Source organism: Physcomitrium patens, chromosome 19, assembly GCF_059467195.1.
Source record: "Physcomitrium patens ecotype Gransden chromosome 19, ASM5946719v1, whole genome shotgun sequence".
Lineage (NCBI taxonomy): Eukaryota > Viridiplantae > Streptophyta > Bryopsida > Funariales > Funariaceae > Physcomitrium > Physcomitrium patens.
Window position 1 is genome coordinate 8,099,332 of NC_143428.1, and position 17,247 is coordinate 8,116,578.

The 17,247-nt window shown below is 33.9% G+C and overlaps 1 protein-coding gene across 1 annotated transcript; it reads left to right on the top strand.

The window, feature by feature from the left end:
- The first annotated feature begins 3,643 nt into the window (after positions 1-3,643).
- Positions 3,644-6,518, top strand: LOC112272642 (F-box/kelch-repeat protein At5g15710). Its single transcript, XM_090244655.1, has 2 exons — positions 3,644-5,421; positions 5,576-6,518. The coding sequence occupies exons 1-2, from the start codon at positions 4,114-4,116 to the stop codon at positions 5,936-5,938; spliced, it is 1,671 nt and encodes a 556-aa protein (XP_090100781.1). The 5' UTR covers positions 3,644-4,113; the 3' UTR covers positions 5,939-6,518.
- The last annotated feature ends 10,729 nt before the right edge of the window (positions 6,519-17,247 follow it).

Below are 17,247 nucleotides of genomic sequence, written 5' to 3' on the forward strand. Positions count from 1 at the left end.
AGCTGTAGAAACTCTGGAAATGGTAGCTTTGCATTCAATGGTTTTTGAGCTTCATCTTCTTTTAGCAGATGGGTCTTCTTCAATGTGCTTCATGTATCTTAAGAATAGTTGTACAAAAGAAAGTAGTAAGTAGCTTATAGTGTTTTGTATGGAGCCAACAATATTGGAATAAATGCGGCATATAATAGTACCACGAAAGTTAGATTCAAAGTTGCATGGCAATTCTATATTAGTAAAAATTGTTGGCTTTTTATTCACTTGCAATCTTCTTTCTTAGATGCTAGAAGAAACAAAAGTTTAGTGCAAATGCTACATCGTAAATATAAATAATGCATTTGTGGTTAGAAAAAACCTAACAATGAAGTCCTTAAATTATAATTTTTTATGAATATTTGAAAACCAAAAAATATTTTTTATAATTTTTTTAGAAAAAAAGAAGTAAAATATACAATAGAATGATAGTTTTTGAAATCTATTATAACACATTTCAAAAACCATTTTTATGGTTTCTAAAATTTCTAATATGAAATGTATTATGTATTAATAAATATGAAATATCTTCCAGGAGAATATGCAAGATAATTGATTTCATCAAATAATTGAAGAGATAATTAAAATTATTGAATCATTATTAAAAAAAATTAAAAATTATTTCAATAAATTATCATATTATCATATTATTGAAATTGTTGCTTTCAATATTTATTGGAATTAAAATTATTGGTCCAAAATAATAATCTATGAAATGATGGAACTCAATAATGGCATAAATCAATATTGGTTGAGTCTGTCAGTTCCAATTATAATTGCAATTACACATAAATAAATCTTGAGCACTTGTGCAGTTTTACCAAAAACTATTTTTTGTTGTCATCAAATTCTTGGTTGAAGAAATTGTTTATGAGGTGGCTTACATGCTTGATCTTCACAATCCTGTCAACAATGCTTGCTATTCTCAAGTTCTAGTATAAGCTCAAAATTGGCATGGTTTTTTTTTTTTTTTTTTTTTTTTTTAATATTCAAAATTGAAAGTGCTCAGCATATCATGAATGTTGATGCTTTCTCATTGCTTGACATTACAAAAAAAATAAAAAAAAAATAAAAAAAGTTACTATTTCTCATGTTCTTTTTCAACTTTTATTATTGTTTCAGCTAGAAACAGAAACATATGCATAATCCTCAATGGCACGGGTTCTTACAACAATGTGATGGATATCCAATAATTCTTGAGAATCCAACAAAGGAAATATACATACTTCAAAATCACACATCTTAAGGTCATCTGTACTTGCTAAACCTTTGAAATCCCATGCACTGAACCTTCTTAATATTCTAAATGTTTGTGAGCACGAGGTGTAGTTACACATCCAATGAGGCCAAAGCTTGGGGTTGAAACTTTGCTTCATTATGTGCTATGGGATCCACATTGAAATGTTTTGAATTAGAATTGTAAATCAAATAAGACATATTGAAAGACACCAAGGTGCAAAAAATCAAAATTGACATGAACAAAATACTTGTTTGGCAATACTAGGGACAAAATCTCCTTCATCTCTTACATTGCAAGCATTGATACTGTAATTTTTTTTTAATCAAAACTTATGAAACAAAAGATATTGAGTTTGGATCATTATCCATGGTGTAGGATATGTGCAAAAGCACATTAAAAAGACATCACATTTACATGAAGAGCCATCACTAAAAGACTGCATGGATCATGTGAGCCTATCAATATGAGTCACATTGAATGCTTTGCTGCACTTTTAGAAGATTAAGTTGTGAATCATGCATATTTCATTCAGCGAGTCTTTCCTTGAGCGAAAAAGATATGAAAAAACATGTACTCTTGCTCTAAAATTTGTATTGATTTTTGCATTCCATTTTAGTGGACCACAACAAAGAAAATGCCAACATCTAGCATACAAAAAAAAATCATTAGACTGAAAACCCACCGTTGAGGTCAAAAAGGCAGTGAGAGACTTTGAAAGGAAGAGGAATATACTCACAACTACAATCAAAACATCACTTGATAGTTCTTCAAGCACTTGTTGTCTTAATCTTTACAAATGACATGTTGGCAATGACCTCAATCTATTCAAGCACAACAGCTTGATGATAGTTTATCACATTATAATTGAATCTTGAACAATAGATCAGGGTGCAATACACCTAAACCAAACAATATGTTGAACAATCCATTTATTTCATAGCTTAGTTAATTGTATGTCAAACTGCTACATTAATTTTAATTAAATTGTTCCATTAATCTCAATTAAAGTAGCTGTTAATCTCGATTTTGATTCATTGATGATATTTTAAATTGACATGTGTTAAAATAAATTATATTAAAAATTTAAAGGTGAAGATCAACACAATACAAGAAAAACCTCAGTATTTTAAAAATCATTTCTTCAATGTATCAATTTTTGTTTCACTTAATATTTTATTGATAATCCTTATCCAAATATTTAAATTGATGCATAAATTCAATGAATAAGAGTTCAAGTTGATGATATTATAAATAACATTAATTATTGACGTGATGTAAATAAACGAGGTATTATTCTATCTCTATATGCATATCTATATATAGATACACGATATTGTGAGAAACTTCTAGAGGAAGGAAAGATTAAAAAAAAAACAACCTTTGATTTGTGGGTATTCCGTTAATTTATTATAGATTCACAAAACCTACAAATGCCAATATATGTAAGTGATGTAACAATGGAAATAAGAGAAGTCATGTCTATTTATTCATATATATATATATATATATGTATATATATAAACCACTATCACAAGGGATTTATCAAAAGAAGAGATACAATAACAAGATTGGCACAAATACAAAGCAAAGCAGGAATAGAGGGGAAGGGTATGAGTGGGGTACAAACAGGGAATTGAAAAGGGAGGCCACATCTATCTTATTATTATTTATTATTATTTGCCTCCATGCTTTTTTATTTTATTGTGTGTTACTTTTCCCCGAAGGACTCTCCCCCATATTCTGCACACATTCTCTAGAAACCCCGAACCCATACCCCTAAAGTGAGGAGCTGAGGGGATGGGCTACTTCACTGGGTGGGTTCCTCCTCCTCCACCTCTGTATTTAGGACACAGCCTGTTTTTAGGAACCTTCCGAGGTCTCGCACTCTCCTCCAGCTTATATTATGTATATTATCTCATCAGCCCGCTCTGCTTACCTCAGCTTCCCACATCGCAGCGGGCCCGGCGCGGGCAGATTGAGCGGAGTGCCCGGATGCCAACTCTCTCTTGGGGAGCTGCTCCGACCGACTCACCCTTCGCCAGGAGGAGCAGGAGCAGGTGCGACGACAGTGACGGCGACAAGAACGACAACGGGGACGACGACGAGAAGATGAGATCGATGACGAGGATGACGAACGTTCTAAACCTACGGGCAGACAGGCATCGCCGTTGCGAAGGAAAGGGGGCTGGCTGGTTCAAGCAGGGCTTGGAGGAGGAAGCAGGCAGGGAGCGGCGAGGGAGGGAGCGAGCGAGGGGAGGTGCAGTTGTAGTAGTAGAGGTAGTAGTGGTCAGTCAGTCATATGCCTCTGCACTAGGGAAGGGCGAGGTCGTCGTGTGAGGAAGAGGCCCCCCGTCCCCACAGCCTCCCCCCCCCCCGTTGCTACTTACGCGTGCCTGGTGGTGAGCCAGCCCCCGAGCGAGCGAGCAAGTGAGCGTGAGTGAGAGTGGGAGTGTGAGAGTGGGAGAGAGAGAAAGAGAGAGTTCGTGTTGCGGTCCGCCCACGGCCATGGCCCTCCTGCCCTGCTTCCTTCGGCTTCTAAAACCGCCTGAGATTCGGTGCTAGGCCGAGGAAATAGTCGTAGCCGGGGCGAATTGGAGCCGACAGTCCTGGGACGATTTGAGGGAGCGATCGGTGATGGTCGTGGGAGGCTGATGTGGAGCAGGATTTTGAGATGAGGGAGAGGTGGCCGACCGTAATGGTTTTTTTGTAGTGCAATGTAGCGGTCTGGGAGTATATGAGGAGTGTTGTATGAGTTTTGGTGTCGGCGAGGCGACGCCGTGGTTTTGGTCCCGTTTCAGTTTGACAGAGTGAGGGTTTTGGTGAAGTTTTGACCGCACACGAGAATGTTTAGCGTAGGGCGGAGGGAGAGGGAGGAGAAGAGGACAAAGAGTATGATAAGGTGCCAGATCAAGCAGAGCGGGGCGGGGCGGGGTGGTGCTTCCGGGAGGGAGCACCAGCACCATCGTCATCACCATGTCGGCGACGGAGGTGCGGTATTCGAGACTAGTTATGCCTCATACAAGATGGGGACACCCAAGGGGATGGTGACCGGAGGAGTTATTCACAAGAGTAAGGGTACGGACGAGGTGGAACGAATGAAGGCGAAAGGGGAATCACAGACGGGGGCGATTGCACAGGGCGCGGAGACGCCGTTGTGGACCATGTTACCTAAGGATCTGATTGAGAAAGTGTTTGCATTCCTGCCCTTGCACAGCTTGTTTCAAGCGCGATGCGTGTGTAAGTGTTGGAAGAGCGTGGGCTTTTCGAACAATCTTGTGAAGCTGCGGGCAGAAGCGCCCGTCTCGCCCCCATACTTCCCCGTTTTTTTGTCGAAGGGCGAGGACCGGCGATGGTGCGCTTACGATCATGTGCAGCGTAAGTGGCTGTACCTACCACCGCTCACATTCCTCCCGAAAGAAGCGAAGCATATCCTGGCCGGCGATGGCGGGCTTCTATGCTTGAGTGAATCGCCATCCACGGCATTAAACTATGTATGCAATCCCGTAACCCGTAGCTTAAAGAGAGTGCCATCGCTATCCCAGGACTACGAGCCTGGAATCACGCACATGGTAGTGAATGGGAAGAGCCAGGGTTTCAAGATGATTGTTACACTCACCCATTATCTGGAAAGTACGCATGTTTTTGAGTCACGGAAAAATTCGTGGCAAGCTACGAGCTGCTTACCCCCGCACTTCTTGCTCTGGGGAAGGCGAAGCTCTGCGTACTGCAAAGGCTTTCTTTACTGCGTGGCTCTGGAAATTGGCGGCATGAACATGGAAGGACTCATTGCATACGATGTTAATTCCGGCGTGTGGACCGATGTGCATGGGCTTCCCAGGGGCATGAGGGACGATCCTTATGTGCTGTCATGTGGCGGTCGAGTCCTTGTGGTCGCTGCCCAGAAAAATACGAATGGCCGGCTCACGAGTATCCGAATCGTGGAATTCGAGCCTGTTTCCAAACGGTTTCTCGAGGTCACTGAGATGCCTCAGAATGTGATGCTGGACGTTTTCAAATGCAGGGGCGGATGGAAGCCTGTGGCGTTTGGCGACAAGATATGTGTGGCATCTAAAAAGACTCTCTCGGTTGCGGTTTATGATATGGTGCGCAGATCGTGGCATGAATTGCCCAAATGCCCCCTTAATACCAAGGTAGATGTGGCCACATTTTGTTACGGACCTAGTTTACAATCTCTTCAATGAGGATCTTTACTCTCTTTCTTTTTTTTTCACTCCCCTTCTTGTAAGTAAACACCCCAACCCCCGGATGCTAACTCCAATTCATTCTCGCTTTGGCTCTGGCCAGTCTTCCACTTGCGTGCGCTGTCACACGGCTTTTTTAACAAAAATTATGCTGCTCTACCTCCGACATGCGCGCAATTGGATCCTTGTAAATTCTGGACTTCAGGTTTCAAGTTTTCTGTCTGGTATCATATTTTTATCAAATTGCGTGCTTGGTTTTATGTCTACTGATTCTTTGAGTCTTATTGCAGAATGCTCTCTACTCATTTATGAAAGTGATTGTGGCATTTCAATTTTAAAATTTAATTTTTTTTGCGATGGTCTCGTGATTGAATTATACTTCCAAATGGACAACTCCACTGAGCTTTATAGTATACGTGACCTGATTTGTGTAATCTGTTCCAAATTTTACACGAGTGGTTTCTGAAGTTGTAGTTTCTCAATTTCCCGTATTTATCATCGTACATTATCGCAGACTCTGGGCAATGTGGGGTTGAGTTTCTTCATAGAAAAGCCTATGACTCCTAGGAGTTGGTGTTAATGACACAGCTTGTAGCGCACTGTTCATCTCTTTGTCCAAGATGCAGCGACATCCAATCGATCTGCCATTGACGCCCACCGAGAAATCCATGGTTTGTACCATTCATTTGCCTCTTCTTGCTCGCTTTTGTTTGCAGCTTTGGCGGTAAACGTCAATAGAATTCATGAATTCAAGTGCCTTGATCCATCCAGCGGTTAGATCGGAGCCCCCATTCTTGAGTAGAAACCAGACGCTGGTTCAAATGTAGCCTCTCAGGTAAACAATTTGTCTAATAGTGAAATAATATATTTGTTTCTGTTAGCTGACCTTCTCTTATCCTACGGGATCGGTGTGGGTCTCGATGCATTAGACACCAAAGCAACAGTGCACCCGAAATCATATCTGAGGTCCAACGCGATCTCACTAAAACCACGGCGTTTTGTGTTAAAATATATTGCAATATCCTCTCTCCCTCGAGGCTCTTCCACCTCAGCACTAACGTTGTCCTCGCAGTTGTAACAAACTTTGCCAGTATGATTACATGCAAAATTCCAAAAACCTTGTAAAGCTGTGAGTGGCCAACATCTTCCCTTTACCGTTTTCAGCATGCCGTGCGGACATTCTAGCAGTCCATGGTAGGGAAACTGATAAGGTGCAGTCCGATCTCCCAAAGCACGTAAGCTGTTCCACGGCTAAATTGTTTTTTCTCGTGTATTTCTTTATTTATTTTAGTAAACTATCTATCCATCTATGATCTATAGACCTATGACCAGGGAAAGCTGTAATTGGGGATCATTTTTGGACAGGGTTTTGTTGTGAGGGATCTGACCTTCAAATCTCTCAAGTGTGCTCATGACACACCCAATCTCTCAGTAGCTCTATGAGCTGGATAATATAAAGGTCAATATTGAGCTGAAGCCCACACATCAACAACAAACACATCAGCTGGTCATTTTCAGATGCCAGCATTCAACTTAGGGAACTGTAGAAAAGCATGAAATCACTAAGTGTGGAGGAGGCAGTTGGAAAGAGTGACCCAGCCTGCTTGGGGACAACCAAAACCCAAAAAAAACATTGCATATAAAAAAGAGAATAAATATAAAATATAAAATCAATCTGACTTTGTGAAGATCTCACAGCGACAAGGTCTGAAAGCAGCACAGGATTTGATGGGGGGCAGAAGAGGGATGAGGAAATGGGACGGACCCATTGACAGACAGAAAGACAGAAAAATGGGATGGCAATGGACTGTAGCTCAGGCTTGATGTTGTGTTGAGTCCTTTCTGTGCCACTCTTGACCCCACTTGCAGGCATTACATAGAAGGAGTGCATATGGATCAAAGTCCAATGAGTAATGAAAGTGCAATACCAATGCCCTTGCAATAGCAAAGAGATATATATATATATAGAGAGAGAGAGAGAGAGGGAGGGAGGAACTCTTCAAATCCCCCAAGCTTCCCTGCTAATGGCAAAATCAAATCCTGTACTCTCAGGCAGGTAATTAGTGATAATTGGTGTACATAGTGTAATCCTCCAACCCATTAAACACACACCACATTCATTTATGCATTTTTGCCTTTTTATACACTGCTGCTGCTGGTCTTGGGTTGTTGTTCTGGGGAGCTGGCCATCCTCCCTCAGGACCCCACCACCCTCCTGATTTGAGAGCAAGTAGTAATCCTGCTCACCCTTTGAGGTGCAGACTTTTTCATCATATTAATTGATTGGTTTCTTCTCCTTCTTCTTTCCCCCTTTATTATTATAAAATAATGTACATAATCATACCAGTGAATTTAGAAATAAATAGATTATCTTAATTGGAAAAAATGAGAAGCCATGCATTAAGGCAGACAGAGGGCCTTGCAGCAGGGAGGAGGGGCGCCACACATCATGGCTTGTGCATTAAGTTGGTCAAATTTTGGATGCAAATTTTTTTGGTCCTAAAATAGGGTTTCAGATGGGATAAGCCCCATGCCTCAAACAATTCACCCCATGTTCAACATTGCTCAGACTGTAAGTTTGTTGCTATCACTGCATGAATAGCATGAATAGATTTGACATTTAAATTTGATCATTTTTCAATTTGGCTTCTCCATAGACAAGAGTGATATGTGTCTGCTGCCTGTTAGTCATAGCATGCAGAAGTCAGACAGAACATGTAACTTATTAATATAAATAAAAGTGCTAAATTATTTATGTAATGTTTTTATTTCTTGTGTGTCTTCAATATTTGTTGTTTTGATTGCTTGCACTATTTAGTTGTATGATTTGTTGGGTGAAATAATGATGGCATTCAGAATGTATAGATAAATGTGATGTGTATCTTTGTTTTGCTCCTCAATCATTTTTTCAGCAACTCAATTCCAAATATTGTTACTCTGCAACAAAGTGCATATATATATATATATATATATATAAAACTATGTGTGCCTCAAAACTAATAGGTTGTGAGGTTTGTCAATAGTCCAATCTATCAATCTAACAGTAAAATACAAAATTTAAAGAAATAGTGAGATTGAGTTCCATGACCTACAGAATCAATATAAAAAGTGTCCAAAGGATACTTTTTATAATTTATTAATTTATGTAAGGTTGAATTGAGTGAGTATAAATCAATTTTTTTGATGTATTTACTTGTGTTATACAAGATATTATTATATTATTTTATTGAAATCACAAATAATAGCAACATATGTTTGTGAGGTTCCCCTTGGACAAATAAATCAACTACATCTTTGCAGTTTTATTTTTACTTGAATTCTTGTTTTGTTTTGTTTTGTTTTTCTTTTTTAATAAATTTATCTCCACTCTACTTATTCTTCTTGCATTGTCCAGAAAGGACACTTCCATGAGATAGAATCCAAATAAGCAGCACTGGGTTCCACTGGATGAATTGATAATTTCCATCCTATATTCATCCCCCTTTGGTCAAGTAACTTAACATTATAAAAGAGGAAGGAAGAAGTATAAGGAATATTATATAGACTCAACAACATACACTGCAACCCATTTCATTGGACTGCATACCCACCCCAAATCCCGCTCAAGATCTTGGCACACAAAATTTGATGTGTTTGTTGTGCCTTTGTGAAGCCCAACAAAGGTGTTGGTGTTGATCCCATTGAGAATTAATGTAAAAATATAGAGTGGCCTATGAAGTGGTGCTTATGATTCTTTGACAAGCCCCACTTGTAGTGTTACCCATGGAAGTAATATCTATACAAATAATAATAATAAATGATTTGGTGAATAATTACTTACAAAGTCTTGAAAATAAGTCTTGACACATTTACTTGACATGCCACTTGTAGAAGTACTCCTCATCATCACATTCATGGGGAGATATCTTTTATTTTTCTTCCGTTTTCTTTTGTTTTACTTGATTCCATTTTATATGATTTATGTATGAGAGTTGGAAATATCCATCCATTTGATTTTCCAATAATGTTCCAATACTTCCACAAGATTCTTTGGGTTTGGAAGAGACATTTTGTGCACTTTGATTACCAAATAAAATAGAAAATAAGCAAACAAAAAAACACCCTTCTTAATTTATTATGATTATTATAATTACTATTATACCTACTACTCCGCTTCATAAGAAGAAGAGAAATAGACACATACATACTTTCACAAATACCAAGGTGTCTTCTCACTCTTCTCAAAACTTGTGACATGTTACCAACAAATGTATATATATATATATATATATATTAAGATACCCAAGGAGCTGAAGGAACTATTACAGTTATGCGCCATCATGATTCTTGGATGTCTTTTATGCAGCCTTTTCTTCACATTTTAAAGGCATTTATTTTTTATTAATTTTGGATTCTTCATGTAATACTAATAATTTATTTAAAATAAAAATTTCTTCATTGTTAAGTCTTTTAAAGATGTTCAAGTGAGTTTCATGAACATCAGTGGTATTGCCTTGATTTTTTGTTATATCAACCGAGACTCTATCCAGCTGGAAAAATTTGGAGGAAAACCAAAGTTTTTCATTTTCATGCTGTTACATGTGACTTCAAACACTTCGTTTTTGTCAATGTAGATTTTTATTTAGAATAATCCAGTTGAATTTCATTAAGTTGTAAAATGTTCCTGCAAAGTGTTGGTATATTTGGCAATGAACAATCATCCTGACTTGTTGCTAATCTTGCAATGAGTTATAAATTGCATCGGATTCACAATTAGAACAAAATGAAACTTTTGGATCATTGACTGAATACCAGGTATTTTGGTATGCAATGTACTTCTGAGGTTGTTCAGTACTAAAAACATTATATGTAAAATTACTTTATCTTTCCTGTTTTTATATTAACATTATTCAATAAAAATAAAAATGTTCAGTTTATTTAACATACAATATTGATATGAAAGTAATGTGTATGACTTGTGAACCTATTAATTAAAATGATAATTAATTATTTTGATATTTATTTTGATTGTTGAATTTATTCATATTTTTTTTAATATGATTGATTCCATAAAAAATTCTTTTTTGTGGTACTTTTTTTATTGCATAGGTTATTAAGGTCCTAGAAGGTTGCAGTTTAAAAAGGTAAGGTAGAGTATCATGTGGGCCAAAAACATTGTTAAATGCTAAAACAAGCTTACAATGTAATTAGGCTTAGCAGTAAGGTTTTTTCAAATTTGATTTTATTGATTTCACAAAAAAAAATTCAAGGATATTTAAAAATCGATTTTCTTATTAAAAGTTGAGTTATACCAAGTATTTTATATCATATTGTGAACCAATTTAAATAATTTAGTCATTTTAGTGATTGAAAAGGAAGCAAATAATATGGATACTACTAAATTTAGCAGGATAATATTCAAAACATAAAATATAAGATATTCTAAAAAAAAAATTAAATACATAAATGATATTTAAAAACAATTATTTCAAGATAAGATTAATTTCAATCAGCAAACACTTGACTCTTATCACGAGAAATATAAACACAAAAATAAATTAATAGTGATTTTAAAAAGAAAAACTTTGAACTAGAAGTAGCATATCAAAAAATGATAATTCTTTCTCTAGTTTGTAGAAATAGATATGCATAGTATAGTTAAAATAATATTACAAAATATAATCTTAACAAAGATAGAGTTGATACACATTTGAAATACATTTGCATGTGATATAGGTTGTAGTCCCATCTTATGCATATATTTTTGAAGAAAAAATATATATAATAGACATCAAGACCTACAAATAAAATTAATTTAAAAGAATATTTTCTATATAATTTTATACAATGTAGAATAGATATAAAATATTATGAAAAAATGAAGACGATTTTTTTTATTTACATAGAAGTTTTATGAAGCAAATACAAAAGAGTACTTTGCCTTAATATCAAGGATTCAAGAGAACAAACCCTTAAAATGAACCTCTACTTCTACTACTTATATAGCACAAGTCCATGGTCTAACCACATGGACTTTCTAATGTGAATGCGCAAACAATTAGCCTACTCAACAATGTCCAATTAACATATGGACACTCGCCTTCTTAAGTTGTATATGGCTTGATAGGCTATAACAGTTAAATGGTATTACCACCAACAAATGGTAACTATAACTTGTCAGTTGGCAAAGTAGTGTCAACCACCCATTCTACTTTATGTCTAATAAGAGTTTCACACTCACACTTAATTATATATTAGACTAACTCAATTTGATGATGTCCATTATTTTTCTTGAATTTATAATATTTTTCATGAGTTAGACCATTGATCAAAACATCTGCAACGATGTCTTGAGTCATGCAAAAAACTAAGTTGATGTCACCTCTTTCAATCTTCTCACAAAAAAAGTGATGTTGAATTTCAATATGCTTAGTACAAGCATAGAATGTAAGAGTCTTTGAAAAAAAAATGTAACTTTGATTATCATTAAAAATAGTCAAAAAATTATCTTGTGAAAATCCAATGTCTTTAAAAAATATTTGAAGCCAAATTGCTTCCTATGTAGTATGAACAACTGCCATGTATTCAACTTTGGTGGTAAGTAATGTAACTATTAGTTGCTTCTTAGTATTCCAAGTAATTGCACCACTAGCCAATAAGAATGTATAAGTAGTGGTTGAACATCATGTATCAATATCTCCTATATAATGTGTATCACAATAACCAATCTCTTACAAACTTGAAGAGCTTCCACTATATTGAAGCACATAATTTGATGTGCCTTGAAGATATCACAAAATGCATTTTATTGCTATTCAATGTTGTGGGCCAAGATTTGCAATGAATTACCTTGTAGCACTTTACTAAACTATTTGTATTATATTTGATCTTAAAAATCCATTTGCAAATAATGGATTTTTTGTTTATTGGTAATGGTGTCAAAGTCCAAGTCTTATTGTCAATAAGAGTTTGGTACTTTGAATCATTTTTTTTTCTACTTCTAAGTATCATCCCTTCTTATAGTTTTAGTAATAATAGTTAGTTCTTCAATGCTTATGTGAAAAGCATGTGCCATATACGCCAAAGATATAAATGTTTTGGAAGGAATCCAAGCCAATGTTGATTCATTAGTTACTTATTGTTGTGCCAAAAATCGAGTTCTTGCATGCATCATTATAGGTGAAGGTGGACATGTAGGTGGAATTGGAGGTAGATTTAAAGCTACATATTGTTGTCAAAGTACTCAAGCTTGTGTTTAAATGTTTCAAATAAAAGATGAAGATTTAATAGTTGGTTGTTAGTGATCTTTACTAGTATCTAAATCTCTCATTATATCCTCAATATTACTTTTTGAATCTAATGAAGATTCTATAGGCTCAATTTTAATCCTTATTTTTTAAGATTTATTAATAAAAACCTCCAAAGTCTCTTCTATTTTCTTAGAATCTTTACAGTGAATAAATTTAACATCATGACTATTAATTATGGAGCTATTTTTAATATCATATAAATAATAGTACTTAATACCTTCAACTTAGTCCAAAAATATACATTTCATATTTTAGGAATCAAATTTTGTATATTTTTCATTTGAAACATGCGCATGGGCATTACATTCAAAGTCACAAAGGTGTTGTATTAAAGATTTTATACTTGACCAAACTTCTTTGGATAATTTTCCTTCCTCAGCTATAATAGGAGCTCAATTAAGGATATATATTGTAATATTGATGGCTTTTGCTGACTATGCATTTGAAAGTTGTTTGTGTTGTAACATATACCTTGGACTCTCAAATAATGTCTGACTCTTGTATTTTGCAACTCCATTTTGTTGAGGTATATAAGGCATTGAAAATTGTCTTTCAATGCCATATTGCTCACAAAATTGTTTGAAGGCCTTAAATATGTATTTTCTACCATTGTCACTATGTAATTTTTGAATCTTCAAGCTTGTTTGTTTCTCAACTAGAGCCTCAAAAATCCTTAAGTTATCCAAGACTTTAGACTTTTGTTTCATGAAAAATTTAAAAAAATTCTCAAAAAATCATCAATAAAAATAACAAAGTATTTAGTTCTTCCATGAGATGTCTTCATATGAACATTTACATTAGAATGTATCAATTCTAAGAATTTTGTTGTATAAGTATCACTTTTTGTTGGAAAATTATCACAATGTTGTTTTCTATAAAAACATCCTTTGCAAAACTCTAACTTTGTGTCCTTGCCTATACCCAGATGAGTGACCATATCACCTACTTTTAGTTTTTTTAAGCCCAAAATGCCAAGATGACCATATTGTTGATACTAGAGATCAGCCTTGTTTAAAGTTTGTTTTGTCTCAATAACAAAAGAAGTCTTTTTTTATCTTCATCTAAAGTTTTCAATAGCTTATATAAGCTACCATATCTAATACTATTGATAGTTGTATTATCTTATTTCATGAGATATATATATATATATATATATATATATATATGAATGTTAAAATTGAGTTTGTAGCCTTGATTTGTGATTTTATTAACAAAAAAAAAATTCTTGGCCAATCCTTCAATATACAATATATCATGTATATCCTTGCAAATGTTGTTTGAAAATTGAAAAGAGGTCTTATCTATTTCTTTGATGGCAAGTCCATTATCATAGCCTGATTAGACTTTAGGGCTTGTGGTAGGTTTTTATAATTTAAAAACCAACTTTGATTTCTTGTCATATGTTTAGAAATATAAGAATCAATGTACCATTCTTTGTTATTCATAGTGATAGATAGCATAGCTACAAAGACAAATTCATCATCTTTTTGATCTTTTTTGTCTATTGTATTAGCTTGCTCTTTTTGAAAAGTCTTATTTAATTTTCTTGACTTCTTATCTTTGTCCTTGGTCCAACACTTTCTCTCATAGTGACCTTTCTTGCCACAATATTTGCATTTGATATTCTTTTTGTGATCATGTGAAGACCTTGCATGAGTATGAGTATGAGAATGTCACTTGGATTTTCTTTCTACAGCCAATGCTACTTTAAAGGTTGATTCAACATTGTTGTTGTAAGAGTCTTGCTATAATAATTAAACTTTGACTATTTGTAATGTTAGTTCTGCTAGAGATCTTCTTCTTAGTATCATCATCAATGTCTACTATGATTTCAAGCATCACTCTAGTAATGCCATTACAAAGTGTATCAGAAACCTTCTCACCAGTAAAAAAAATTTCTCATCCATCTCTTGTAGCTTGCCTATATATGTGACAATGTTGTGACCTTTACTTATTTGTATGGTCTAAAATCTGAGGATCAAGTATAATAGGCTCGAAGTATTTTTTACCTCGTACGATGTTTCCAAACCTTGTCATGCTGCTTGTATGTTTTTTTGCCTTACTCATGGCCAAAACTTTTATACCTGTAAGATATAGGAAAATTACAAATAATGCCTTTTGATCTATATCCTCCCATTTCTTTTACTCTTTTAGATCTATCGGTGATCCAATAGGTTTCTTGTATTTTTCATAAACAACCTTCTATAAATCCTTGTCAATAAAAATAAATCAGATTTTTTTCTTCTATAAATATCAATTGTCTCTATTAAATTTCTCTATAATATATTATTTTGTTGCCATCTTACAAGAAATATGCCTTTAATAGGAGAAATTAGAGAAAAAGAAGAAGAAATAGAAGATGAATAAAAATGAAATCTAGATAAGATTTTATACCTACTTATAGATTTTTTTGAGTAATTAAAAAATCTTAAAGAATTTCTAAATATTTATAAAATATATTTAAAATAAGTAAAATTATATCACTAGTATTTTAAAAAATATTCAATTCGAAATTCCAAAAATTGTGATTTTTAGAGCTTTCTATGTGAAACTATATCCAAATACTTTAAAAAAAAATCAAATTTATAGCTCCGTAGTCTTGCTGGAGTTCTTTGGACTATGCTTGCCTTGCTTCCATTGTTGGATTCCACCATTGCTGCTGTTGGATCTTGTCGCTACTATTGAATCCTACCGCTACTGCTGCTAGGTCACGCCATTGCTAATCGGCCCCATTGTTGGTCTGATCAAATCAAGAGCTGCAAGCTTTAGCACCTAATGCTTTAGATTCAAATTTAAAAATTCTCTTTTTCTTTCAAAATTAATGCCTTATTGCTTCAATTATGATCTACCAAAAATATTAGTGGCTTGAATTCTAGACTCATTAGAGGTTCAATTCTTTTCAAGCTAATACAAAAAATAAAATCTCCTCAAAGTTGATCTAAAGATCAAGTCCTAGAAAACAACCTCAATTTATTCACTTAAATCCATCAAAAGATAAATCTAGAGTACTAAGGCTCTAATACCATGTGAAAAAATAAAGAAGAATTGTATTACTAAAATAGAAGAATTCTCTACCTTACTATAAAAAGATTCAAGAGAACAAATGCTTGAAATGAATCTCTACTTTTACTCCTTATATAGCATAAGTCCATGGTCTAATCACATGGACTTTCTAATGTGAATACACAAACAACTAGCCTAGTCAAGAATATCCAATTAACATATGAATACTTGTCTTTTTAGGCCATATAATGGCTTGGTAGGCTACGGCAACTAAATAGTATTACCACCAACAAATGCCAGCTCCAACTTATCAACCAACAAAGCGGTGCTAACTGCCCATTCTACTTTATTTTTAATAGGAGTTACACACTCTATTAATAAATATTATGTATTTATAAATTTTGGATGTTGAAATCCTCAACAAGAAAAAAAAATATATATATATATATATATATATATATATAATGTTTATTATATTACATAAACTATCTACAACAAAGACACTAAGAAAACACCTATCTTTCTTTCATGGATTTTGTAATCAATATTGTATTAAAAGAAAATTCTTAGAACCTAAATTATTTTATTTTATTTTGTTTTATTTTTTAAAACTGTCTATTTATATTGTGATTTAGTAGGTTAGAAAGTTAATCCATGAAAATTTAGAGTGCATAAATTATATTCTTAATAGTAAAATATTATTCATATGTTGCAAGTAAAAAATATTATTTGCTAGTATTGGCATGTATAAAATAAACAAGTTTTATGTGTATTGATAAGAAGATAATCAGTAATTGAATCATAATAAAAACTTGTCAAAGAACATTTATGAAAGATGGTTTAATTTTCTTATTAAGAATTTTTATCAAATAAATTTGTGTGTATATAAGCTTGTATAATTATATTACCATGCTGTGATATTATTATGTTATATATCATTATATCATGAATTTATTAATAATAAAATTTATATTCCATGTAATTGATGTAAGCCAAACTTCAAGTTTAATTATCCATACATTGAATATTTACAATCTATAAGCATCAAACATAAAAACTTATCTTAACTTTATTTCTATTGTTTGGCTATCTTATTGATATTCCAAAAATAATTATTGGAAGATACTATCTATCTTCCAATAATTAGATTAGAGTAATTTCAACATGAGGATTTTTTTAAATAAATCAAGATAAATAGAAATAAACAAATATACAGTACATAGATAATATATGCTTGTAAAACATTTTAGAATCTAGTTCAATTTAGTTCAATCTAGATAAATTCAATCTAGTTCTATAAACTATTATGAAAGTATGTCACAATTTGGATATAAATCTTACAATCCTCAAGATTTTGTAAAGCTTTAACATGGTTTGATATGGTTTTCTTGTTGATTAATATATTAAAAAAAAGTAAAAGAAAGAAAAAAAAGATTGGGGCTCTATTTAATATTGTAAAAAAATCTAATATACTTCAATTACA

Coding starts and splice junctions, on each gene's coding strand:
- LOC112272642 (XM_090244655.1), top strand. CDS start 4,114: ATGTTTAGCGTAGGGCGGAGGGAGAGGGAGGAGAAGAGGACAAAGAGT. Junction 5,422..5,575: donor AATGCCCCCTTAATACCAAG/GTAGATGTGGCC, acceptor GGCTCTGGCCAG/TCTTCCACTTGCGTGCGCTG.